This window comes from Trachurus japonicus, chromosome 14, assembly GCF_045865225.1.
Source record: "Trachurus japonicus isolate A0001 chromosome 14, Traja_1.0".
Classification (NCBI taxonomy): Eukaryota; Metazoa; Chordata; class Actinopteri; order Carangiformes; family Carangidae; genus Trachurus; species Trachurus japonicus.
In genome coordinates, this window is record NC_140920.1 from 15,859,714 (window position 1) to 15,871,882 (window position 12,169).

Genomic DNA, 12,169 nt, shown 5'->3' on the forward strand with positions numbered 1-12,169 from the left:
TTTTTGTTGTTTTTTTTTTTACTTTTGCACTTAAGCTGCGACTGTTGCACATCTTCACAACCTTTTCTTTTGGTAATATTCAGCATCAGCAATGGTATGGATCTAGGCTAATCTGTTTACAAGTAGCCTATTATCGACATTTGTGTTTTACAGTCACAAGAAAATGGTCACACAATAGATTTTTATAAATTAATTATATTTAGGCTAGTTATGGAATAAAATAGCCTGAACACAAAAGTGGCATCACATTATCTTCCCTACATTCCCTACAAAAAAAAAGAAAAAAAGTCTGCTCTACGTATTATTATCGATATTAGTCTTTTACAACCACAGGAAAATGTTCATATAGGCTACTTGTATTAGACACAAATGGCTAAGTTATCAGAGTTGATGATAATATTGAGCAGCAGCAGCAGCAACAGCAGCAGCAGTCAGGGTTGTACCATCTCCACTGTGGTGGTGGTGGGCGTGTACCAACACTTCGCTGTTAGCTACACTGATGAATAACTACTGACTACATGAAGCTACATTTTCTCTCATGGCTGTTTGTTACCTGGTAGCTATAGGCTACAGTCTGTAGAGAGGACAGAGCGAAATTTAACCATTTTTAGCAGCTTTTTTTTTTTTTTTCAACAGAGAAAGCCCCATCTGCATCCTCCGAGCTAGCTGGTTAAAACCTTAAGTTACCAAAGACACATAATAATACTGTGACTTTAACGGAGCACGGTTGTCCGTGTGCTAGCTAGAAAGAGAGAGAGAGAGAGAGAGAAAAATCCTCAACATCCTCAACGTGACGACCACTGATGTACACGTCCATATTTTTATGTCTCGCCGTCGCTTTGGGACCTCGCCAGCTTCATTAACTGCTGGGTTTTCTATCCACCAAGATGTATGGGATGTCGGGATGACAGGAAGATGGCAAACGGGGTTGCAAGTGAGTAACATGGTCGGTACATACATATAGCAAATGTCATGACATGCTATCGGTGTGTGTATGTGTGTGTGTGTGTGTGTGTGTGTGTGTGTGTGTGTCGTACTGTCCGTGTTAAAACCACTTCCTGCGTGGCAGACTCCTCCGCTCCCCGCGGGGAGCCTGCGAGGATTAATGTCTGTCATCACGAGTTGACAGCTCTGTTTACACAAGTGTCGGTGCTCACCAACAGTGTAAACGATGTGCTTCTCGTTGTGTGCAGCTACAAGCACTTGTGTGTGTCCACAGGCATGGTGGTGGTGGTGGTGGCAGCTGTAGGTGGCATGAACATAACAAAAAAAAAAAAAAAAAAATGAAGCCCAGCACAGGAGATTAACAAAACTGTCGATAGGAAGGGCTGGGAGCTGGTGCAGACAATCAGATGAATAATGCATGACATGAAGGATTCATGAAACAATGTGAAACATGTGTCATGTTGTCTTGTCCCATTTCTCCACCACATCTGCACAGAACACAAGCTGCTTGTCATTGGACCAACAGAGCCATGGTCAGTGAGGGAGAAGCTGTGTTTGGCCACATCTGTCATGAAGAGTGGAGACCAGAACTGGTACTGGTTTTTATTTTATCCCCTTTTTACCATCGAAGTCTAAAACAGATGCCACTAACTCTTTGCTGTGTGCAAAATGACATGTCACAGGTCTATCAAATAGTCACATGCAGTAATTTGTAGCTGCAACATAGCTACATGGATGTGTTAAACTTGTCAGAAGTCACATGCTGCATTAGCTGATTGATATGCAAAACAAACAACATATTGCAGTTGTATATATCTTAAATTGCAATATGAGTCATATTTTAGTGCAAATGGTAATTTCTGGATAACCCTTTAATTTGCAGGCCGCTAATTACACGATAATGTCAACAAATAACAAGTAATTGCGTCATAATGTCTAGAAAAAGCCCAGAAATAATGGTCAATTGCAAGGACTTTGTGGAGAAATATTCTGGCCTTTCCCAAAAAAGTCTGTTGCCTTTATGAAAAACATGACATTACTATGAAATTGACCGTTACTTCTAGGCTATTGCTTGACATTACTACGAAAATTAATTGTTATTTCTTGGCTATTTCTTGACATTATCGCATAATTGTAGAGAATATGCTTTTTAAGCCAGAGCATCTCTGTAGCAGCACCTGGATCCAATGCTTCTATATATTACTATACTGGATATTGCACTTGGTCATAGGGCAATTTTGATATCATAGTGATTCATTGTTGCTATGTAGCAGTGTATTAAGAGTGTATTTGTGTAAATCCTATGATCTCTGACTATGATGCTGACATGCAGGCTTAAATTTTGTCTTTTGCATGAAATTACAACTAAAAGGCTTTCATCGAATAATGACAGACAAACTGACAAAATAGATTGATATGTATTAAGGCAGGGGATACAAATGATTTATGACAATAATTAACCAGGATCAGGACAGGATTACCTTTCAACGTTTCTCCATCTCTGCAGGGTATCTGTCAGCCGAGCCATCAAACCATTTGCAGAGCCTGGACGACCTCCTGACTGGTTTTCTCAAAAGGTATGACAGAATCTGAGCTCACTCAAGTGAAGAGGACAAAGAGCAAAATAACGATCACTGCAGTCGGTTTGCCACTTGATTATTTTCTCCTGTCGTGAAGCTGTTCTCAGTCTTGATTCTCTTCTGGCCTCTCACAGCACTGCGCCTCAAAGTACTCTGAGCTCCTGGAAACAACAGAGGCCCCGAAGTGAGCACATGAATGATTTTTAACCACAATGCACCATGCTTTTGTAGACTTGCAAGCTGTAATAGATTACATAGCTACATTCTTTTTGACTCGTGCATTACCAGTGTGCAGGAAAACAATGTCTGGTGTTTGTTATTAACCTCAGGAGGAAACGTGGTGAGAAAGGTGAAGTGGTGGAGACGGTGGAGGATGTGATAGTGCGCAGACTGACAGCAGAGAGGATTGATGAGCTGAAAAAGCTGATTAAAGAAACACAGGAGAAACACAGGTACAGGAACATAGCTTCTTTCACCACCATTATGACAAAATACATATGAACTGCATTAATGAGACTGATGCTGTGCTGTTTTCACAGGAAGCTGAGGAGAGAGGCTGAACTGATTAAATCAGGGCATTTAGATTCCAAACTACAGGAGTTATGGGAAGAAATTCTTCAGTAAGATGCAACAAACTCTGTCTGACCAATTCACACAGCGATACAGCATCTCTTTTCCTCTATGGAAAGCCTAGATATTACAAGCTATTTAATAAGAAGCTAAATGAAATGCTCTTGTTTGTGTCTTCAGGAAGAAGAAGCTGGAGGAGGAGGAAGCAGAGTTGAAAAGAAAAACCACAGATGCTGCTTATCAGGGTATTTTCTTCACTTCACTTTAAGTTGCATTATGAGGGAAACCATCAACATAGATTTATGTTTCAGTAATTTTATTGATTGAGCATAAACAGCTTCTTTATTTGAATAAAACAATTAGGATTTAAGTCAAATGGTTCACATGAAATGTCTTGTTGAAAAGCTCTTTGATAGTCATTGTTGTGGCCTGCTCACTGTAGAAATCCATTATTTACCCTAAACTGAATGTGTGACAGATTTTATTCTGTTACTCTAAAGAGATGTACTCGATGAACATAAAAAAAATGTCCTAGTTGATGGGATGGGACGCTCGCCTACTGAAATGGTGGAACGTCAGCTTTTTTTCGTGTGACTGATAAGAAAATCCTCTCGGTGCTGCTTCTCCCTCCTCCAGCCAGACAGGTGGCAAAGAGCACACCGAAGCGAGCGTCCAGCGTCACCATGCATTCGCCCTCAGGCTGCAGCTCCCCAGGCCAGGACTTCTCACCAGGTGACTCACTCGAGAGCTTAACCCTGGATCATGCAGCTGCAAAAAATGTAAGTCTCTTAAGTTTCAACGGTACCGCCTGTGTTTCTGTTGAGATTACTGCAGCCAGCCGGTTAATTTTACTCGTTAAGAATAAGAATTACTTTATTAATCCCCTACAGGGAAATTCATTTGTCCCTCAGCTCATTTACCATTTGCAGAAGAATTATAAAGCCTGATGGCTGTACTGTAGGTACTAAGGATCTTCTATATATCCCTCCATCCTGCTTTGAATTCTCTTTTATAGATTTGCTCAAGTAATTTGTGTTTTTCATGTTGTTGACAAAAATAGAAATCTCAATTTTCATGACGCACTTTGAAACATATAAGATATCCTGCATATTTATTCTAACTGATGCCAGCCCTCCAGGGATAAAAACAGAATTATGATATACAGTACTTTTTAAAATGATGGTCTAATGTTGCTGATCGGTACCTCGGAGGAGAAGGAAACACGTCAGAGACACTTAACAGCTGATTATAGGTTAATCAATGAAAGTATTCCTGGATTGGTGGGACAGTATGGCTTCATGTTTCCCTCTCTTTGTATCTAGGCTTCCGGATCGGCCAAGTTAATGACATTTGCCGAGTCTTCTGGTGATGATATCAGCCACGGGTCACTTCTGGATGACCCCACCCAAAAGAAACTCCTGGGCCAGAAAGCCACACCACCACCATCTCCACTCCTGTCAGAGTTACTGAAGAAAGGCAGCATCTTGGCCTCAAATTCCAGACTGGTATGTCGAATGGATTTACCGTTATACCAACAGCGCCAAGCTCTGTAATTAATACGTTAAGTCTACAGGGGCATTCCTTCTTCATCTCATCACTTGTAAAGTTACTGTGCATTTAGGTATTTAATCAGTTCTCCTCTGGTTCTCTTTTGCAGTTTGCTGTGGTTTGTTTGTTTGCTGCAAATGTATTTATAAATCTAGAGCACAGAAATACTGTTAGATTTACAACACCCAGTCTGTTTTCACCTCAGGATGTCTGAGTGTTTAGGTCTAGACTCAGTTTAAAAAAAAAGCTGTACACATGCTTCCTCTCAATTGTGAACAGTCATCAGTGGTTCCTGTAGGGCACGACTTTACACTGCAGCCAAGGAGCTGTCAGTCTGTCAGTCTAAAACAAGGCACTTCTTGAATAATTACCTTATGGAGTGGCTTGTTTTATGTTTTTTTTTTCTTGTCTCTTTGATGAAACTTGCGAAGCTCTGGTGGATTCCCAACATGTCAGGATAAGTTTATCCTTTACTAGATCTTTGCCTCCTCACATTTTCCCTGGAAATGCTTCTGTTCTGACTCTCAGTGCTGTCTGTAAGGACTTCTCTATAAACATACACACAGGTGACAGCCAGTAATAGGAATACTGGTGATGCAGCATTAATACATCCAGCTTTAAATTTCCATTACCGGTATTTATAAAATTATGTAGTGTGCACACAGAATTTACTTTGATATAATGGATCACCCTCGTGCGGAAACAACATTTCTTTACTTAACATAAGGAATTATACTTAATGTTCACTTTACCTGCATGGAAACAGACCATTTATATGTAAAAAAGTTCAACATGTCTGTATGTTTTTCTCTGTCAGATTGGGGACAGTGATGTGTCCACTGGTAATATAACAGGGACACATGACTTGCAGCTGGCTCCACCTACTCAACCTCTTTCTCAGGCAACAGGTAGTCATTTATTATTTCTGACTGATTAAGTGTATTCTGCCCATTTGAATCCTGTTATTACGTATTATTTGTTTTCAATCACAGTAACAATTCATTTCCCTGATAAAAGTAAAAAACAGAATATCTGATTACATAAGATTCATTTCAATGAAGATATGATGTCCTCTGTTGATGTAGGAACATGTTTTGTATTTGTTGAATTTAGCAGTTGAATTGTCTATATCAGCACGCCACTTTTGTCAAAGCTGTTTGTTTATATATTGTCTAGCTGAAAGCCTCCACTTCTTTGTCTGCACTCTCCACTATGATTGCAAATATGTGTGTGTATGTTTGCATGGCAGGTGCGCCGATGTTGTCTCGTCTGCTGGAGGCAGGTCCCACCCAGTTTTCTGCCCCATTAGGTTTCATGGTCAGTGCAGACTCAGCCTCCAGTGCCCCCCTCTCTACTGCCACTCCTCTTCCTGTCGACTCTACTGCTTCAGCAAACGCAGGTCTGCCCACTCTGACCCACATCCAAACCACTCAGTGTGCAATAATCCACAGGCTTCAGCCGCTCCACAACCTCAACATCACTCGCTTTGCTGCTGTAGAGTTTAATGTCAGACCCCGCTCCTCGGCCATTCCTTCTAAAAACCAGCAACTTGAAATGAAATGTTTAAACCGTGACCATTAAATATTCATGAAATAAGGATTAATGATGCTCATTTATGGATTAAAATATCCCCTGTTGAGGTCGAGTTTTTGTGTGAAAACCAGTAGAAGAGTTGTTTGTGATGGTTCTGTCCGTCTCTGCAGAGGATAAGGTGTCAGGACTCAGTGAGGATGATGTGACTGTGTCCTACATGGGAGATGAGCTGGACCTGAAGACGGTGGGGGACATTATCGCCATCATTGAAGACAAGGTGCCATAGGACAATATATTATACAGTTTATTTTCATGGCACTGAGATTGACAAGAGTTAAAGGGATAGTTCACCCAAAATTCAAATTTCATCATTATCTACTCACCCTCATGTCAACTAAGGGCTGGGAGAAGTTTCAGAGTCCTCCGTGCCTTCTCTGAGCTACAGCGGGGCTCAGCGCAGCACTGCATGTCCATATGACGGTTGCGGACGGGGCTCACTTTTCTTCGTCCAAAAAGACACACCAAAAAACATCCAAATACCTCCACACAGCTCGTCTGTAATGTCCCTCTTGTATTGAAGCCCCGACATGAGAAATTGTTCCGAAAAAAATTAAATAAGTCTATATTTTAAGCTTGTTTGTAGTGGAAGCTCCCAGTGTCTCAGTTCAGTGCTCTGCCTGTGTCAGTGCAAATCGCGTGTGCTTAAGCCTGGTACACACATAAGTCGACATGAGGGTGAGTAGATAATGAGCGAAATTTGAATTTTGGGTGAACTATCCCTTTAATGAGATTTTACATGAGAGTAAATTTGACACAATAATTTACCTGCTGACATCACAGCCAGATTTTGGGGACATTTTGGGTGATCTGTGAAAGTGAATATTCCTTGAGCTGCAGAGTCATGTTTCTTCTTCCTGCAGGCTGATGAGGCAGCAGAGGCTTTGGATGCAGCTGCAGTTGAGGCCGCTCTGTCCCTGTGTGAGGAGAACGGCCACGCTCTGTCTGGTGCCTGGGAGGCCGTGCCGTTCCAGCCCCACCAGGCTCACCCCACAGGGCCCGCAGGGGTCCCGCAGTCCTCGTCTCTTCACTGCAGCCTGGAGGGGAAGACAGAAGCGTTGGAAGTCCAGGATGAAACCTCAGCTTCGCTCTCGTCTCTGTGCAACAGTCAAGATAACTGTCTGGCAGCCTTCCCCATCGGACTGAGGAGTATTCCTCCCGCCTCCTCATCCTCATGCAACCTGAAGAGGGTGGAGCACTGCCACACTGGAGCACCTCCACGGCCTGAAGCAGCGAGAGAGACTGGAGTTGTTCACTCAAAGAGCCAAATTTCATTGGATCTTAGCATAAAATGTGAGAGGGAGAAGTGGGCACAGCAAAGACCAGTTAAATCCCACACAGGTATGCACACAGTGTAAATGTCACTATTCGGTTGCTTCGTAACATGCATTTTGTGTAATAATTCCCTTCTTATTATTCATTTTTACTATCTTGGCAGACTCTGTATTAGAAGATAGCCCAGTGACAGAAAGGCATCGCAAGGTACCACACATAGAGCACCTGCATGATGATGCATGTGATTGCTGTACTGAACAGCAGTACTACTGCATCCTAACGCAGTTTTTGCATTTTTCTCCGTCTTTGCAGGGGATGAAGGCAGAGAATGGAATAAGTGTCGGGCGAAGAGAGAACGCCTCAGGGACTAAAGTGGACAATGAGGTCAACGGGTCCGAAGTGTGTGGAGAAGAGGAGGGCGACGGAGTGGAGGGATTCTTGTCAGAGCCCGACGGCGAGATGGAGCTTGAACCTGTGGCCAGCGAGAGCGAGGACGGATACAGCCTCCACACGGCTTCTTCGTCTCTGCAGCTGCACACAACCGCAGACTCCATCCCCAGCAGCCCCGCCTCATCACAGTTGTGAGTATCTGGTGCTAACACGGAGATTTCATTTTTTTTAAAGGGATAGTTCAACATTTTGGCAAATTGGCCCATTGCCATAATGCCTATAGTATAAGGAGTAGGTTCGTTACCTTTAATGGTCGGTGCGAGCTGTTTTTAGAATGGCGGACCACAGCCGCGAGCTGCTCAGAGCTACGCTACGGAGGCTCATGGGATTTCTTTGTATCCCTCATCAAACTCATCAAATACAAATGCAGAGACTGCTTGCTGAAAAACTGCCCCTGACAGGAACGCGCATCAGCGGTTTTGCATGAATTTACCTCGAAAACAACTCGGTCTCGTAATGTTCCGTTATTATCTCATAGCGTGGTGAATGTGCATGTCACAACTTGTCCACCAGAGTGTTTTGGAGTTGTTGGATTTGTGTATTTGATGAGTTTGATGAAGGAAAGCAAGAAATCCCATGAGCCTCCATAGCGTAGCTCTGAGCAGCTCGTGGCTCTGCTCCGCCGTTCTAAAAATAGCTTGCACCGACAATTATACGTAATGAACCTACTTCTAAAACTATAGGGATTATGGCAATGGGCCGATATGCCAAAAGGTTGAACTATCCCTTTAAGTCCTGTTGACATGCTGCAGATCAAAATACTGATCATTTTAACGTTCTGTTTGTATTCATTCACAACTATTGTGCAGTTCTGTGTGCAGCGAGGACCTGGAGGCACTACAGGCTCACAAGATCTGGAAGAAAGCCATTATGTTGGTGTGGCGTGCAGCAGCCAATCACAGGTCATAACATGACTCGTAACTTTCTGGATCTCAGATTCTCAAATATTTTCATTATCATTTTTTTTTCTGTCAGAGATGTAATTTATGTCAACCTGTTGTAGGTATGCAAATGTCTTCCTGCAGCCAGTAACAGATGAGATTGCACCTGGATATCACAGTATTGTGCACAGGTGAGCAAGGGGTGTTTTTGCTGTGGTCATATTTCCCTTTTATCGTTTGTTTTTATAGTTGTTGCTTGTCTTCTCACAAAAATATAAATTTAAATATAAACGTTTATGAGGGATGACACTGCAATATTTCAATTCAATTCAGTCCAATCAGAGCCCTTCTTTTCCCGTCTCTTTGCTACAGGCCCATGGACCTGGCCACTATAAAGAAGAACATTGAGACCGGTTTGATACGGACCACCGCTGAGTTCCAGAGGGACATCATGTTGATGTTTCAGAACGCTGTCATGTACAACAGCCTGGATCATGACGTCTACCACATGGCTCTGGAGATGCAGCGCGACGTCCTGGAGCAGATCCAGCAGTTTCTAGCTACCCAGCTCATCATGGAGACTTCAGAGTCTGGTATCAGCGCCAAGAGTCTGAGGGGCCGTGAGAGCACACGCAAACAGGACTCTACTGACAAGGTGCTTCACTAGAATTTTGACAAAAGCAGAGTACAGAAGAAGAGACAAGGGTGAGACAACAGGCTGACTTAAAGGTAGAAGAAAGTGATGCTAAACTAGATCTGCCAGCTATTTTCCAAAGCATGACGTCAGCTCCCAGGACATTATCCTTTTCAGGCATCAGTCATTTGAAGCCACTCAAATCACAGTGAATATTTTTCTGTCAGAAGTCGATTTAAAGACTTTTTTTCTTGCAAGAATCCATCAAATTCAGTTTTTCCTCAATGTCCACATGTTCATTATTGTTCATGGTCATTTAGTTTTATGATGTCAGTTTATCTTTGACGGCATCAACTAAACTAAAATAAAGACAAAACACTGTATTTCATGCTGGAAAGCAAGAAATCTGTTTTAAAACACGTGTTGTGCTTTGGAAAATGGTGGGCATTAATGTAATTATGCAATAATGTTAAGAACATTACTTAAAAATTATTTAACAAAGCATACAGTAAGTATTTACATTGATATTCTACCTTCAAGAAAGCTCTTGTTTTTTATTTTATTTATTATTTAATCACCTTCATGTTGTTTTGTGTATTATGTATTATTTTTGCATGATATTGTGACTGAGTGAAGAACTTCTAATGTTGATGTTGGAGATTTTGTGCTACAAACATGCACAGAGAAACACACACAAGTGAAAAATTAGTCAGCAAGGGTTGCTCAATTATTTTTTGTCTCAGGCCTGTGAACCTTTTGCTTTGTTACTTGATCACTAAGTCGCCTGGTGAAGAAGCAGCAACATAAACCTAAACATGGTAGTAAATATTATTTATAACAAATGGACCATATGAAGCAGGGTTTCACAGTGAACTGATGTTAATTGAAGTCAGTTGTTGACTGGAAGGTAGGATCTGATTGTAAAACTTCATGTTATGCTTTGAAAAATGGTTGATATGTGTCTGTAGTATCGATTGTATGTAGTTTAAGAGCTTTACATGCTGGCATGTTTTTCATATTAAGTTCAATTGCAGTGCAGCAAGGAATTAAATAGTAATTGTTTGAAATGGACACAACAATTAACTGGTTTATTACTAAAATCTCAAATCTCATTTCAGCCTTTCCCTGCACTGAATATACTGTTTTCTATCTTCCTTGGCATTTGTTTGCTTCCCCTTAAGACTTTTGATGCACTTTTGAGTCACCGCTCTGATGCGCATCATTTCCTCTTACAGGACACTGTCTCCATGTCTTCTCCTGCCTTCCTCCTTTCTCTTTTTGTAAGTAACCGTCCTGCAGCCTCTAAAACCTTCTCTCTCTTTCTGATCTTTTTCCTCTGAAGCAAACTGAACAAAAAAAAACATAGAAAAACACATCCACACAGAGTTAAGCTTATCACATACCTCAAGACTAAATATGGTCTAATGTTTTTCCCTTTGTCTAACTGTAGGATGGAGGCACCAGAGGGCGCCGTTGTGCCATAGAAGCTGACCTCAAGATGAAGAAATGACCATGCAGTATGCAAATGTTGTCAGACAGTGACTTCTGAATCGAATTGACAGGTGTGATACCACAGGACTGAACTTATTCTCTCTCTCTCTGTCAGTTGCACAGATTCTCACTCTGCATAATGTGCAGTGTAACCTTTATTTGCACTCTAGATTAAATGGGTAGACTGAAACGTGGAGGCCCATTTCTTCTGAGACAGCCATACAGACATGGATTACATACTGTATAATCCCAGATTACAATGGGACATTCAGAAAGACTAGGTCAGACCTTCCATAGACGTAGCTGCAGATCACTAAGACTTAGCCTGCTCTGAAACTCATCAGGTTGTATAAATGAACATAAACGTTACTCTCAGCCTGCAGATGTGCTGAATTCAAGACGACAGGGGCCTGGTTGAACTCCAGATTAGTTTAATTTTGATCATATGTTAAACCAGAGGCCAAAGACTGATTAAATCTCATTTCTGATAGTCTGAGCCCAAAAACTGAGCAATCAGGGGCAGCATACTAATTTCAGCATTTACATTTCTGGTATTAACTCATTTGAATTTTTTTTTTAGTTTTTCAATTTTAAAATGTTTGTGATGAATTGATTTTTATCTATGGTACCTTCATGCATACTCTCGTTTTCAGTGTTTTTGAAAAAAAAAAATGTCATGTTCAAATTCTGTTTTGTGGATTTTAAAATGTTAGATCAATAAAACTGTATAAAGAGCCCCAAACATTTTATGTTTTAAAGCCTTACTTTGCACCAACGTTTTCACAGCACACCACAGCAGGAAGTCTAACTCTTATGTACCAAGTGTTTTGTGCAGAAATAAGTGAAACAAGGCTGGTAATCTTTCCGTGCAGTGTAAATAAATAGTCTGCATTTTGTATTCTCTTTTTAGTCTAAAAGTCTGCTCTGGCTAATTAGGGATGTTGCTGTTAAATCCACCTTGTATCAATGGGGGAGCTTGCAGATGTTCTCAGGTTTATGTTCAGGAATCTGGTGAAAGTGCAGCAGCAACAACACACAAAGCTGTTGAGAGGGTTACAACAGTACAACAAGAAAAATGACCACTGTCAACTACAACAGTGTCCTCACTCACTTGTGCAAAGTCCCATCTTTACCTTAAGAAGGTTTACACATCATAGTTGAAAGAACTGGGAGATACAGGCCTTTCAATGCAACGTGTCCAATTT

At 41.4% G+C, this 12,169-nt stretch overlaps 1 protein-coding gene across 7 annotated transcripts; it reads left to right on the plus strand.

Moving 5' to 3' along the window:
- The first annotated feature begins 481 nt into the window (after nucleotides 1–481).
- brd8a (bromodomain containing 8a) lies at nucleotides 482–11,706 on the plus strand. 7 transcript variants are annotated; one of them, XM_085798020.1, is made up of 20 exons: nucleotides 482–934; nucleotides 1,442–1,538; nucleotides 2,453–2,522; nucleotides 2,660–2,709; nucleotides 2,855–2,977; nucleotides 3,065–3,145; nucleotides 3,276–3,340; nucleotides 3,732–3,874; nucleotides 4,418–4,600; nucleotides 5,461–5,551; nucleotides 5,893–6,042; nucleotides 6,347–6,453; nucleotides 7,097–7,574; nucleotides 7,672–7,715; nucleotides 7,821–8,089; nucleotides 8,768–8,860; nucleotides 8,962–9,030; nucleotides 9,212–9,494; nucleotides 10,709–10,753; nucleotides 10,924–11,706. In XM_085798020.1, exons 1-20 carry the CDS (start codon nucleotides 892–894, stop codon nucleotides 10,981–10,983), a joined length of 2,544 nt encoding a protein of 847 aa, XP_085654146.1. In that variant the 5' UTR covers nucleotides 482–891; the 3' UTR covers nucleotides 10,984–11,706. The 7 variants fall into 7 exon arrangements, 5 of the variants coding, with proteins under 5 accessions (XP_085654146.1, XP_085654148.1, XP_085654147.1 ...); XR_015037612.1 differs by having other exon boundaries at nucleotides 489–934; nucleotides 9,212–9,568; XR_015037611.1 differs by having other exon boundaries at nucleotides 489–934; nucleotides 9,212–9,544.
- The last annotated feature ends 463 nt before the right edge of the window (nucleotides 11,707–12,169 follow it).

Coding starts and splice junctions, on each gene's coding strand:
- brd8a (XM_085798020.1), top strand. CDS start 892: ATGGGATGTCGGGATGACAGGAAGATGGCAAACGGGGTTGCAA. Junction 2,523..2,659: donor CTGACTGGTTTTCTCAAAAG/GTATGACAGAAT, acceptor GGCCTCTCACAG/CACTGCGCCTCAAAGTACTC. Junction 7,575..7,671: donor ACCAGTTAAATCCCACACAG/GTATGCACACAG, acceptor CTATCTTGGCAG/ACTCTGTATTAGAAGATAGC.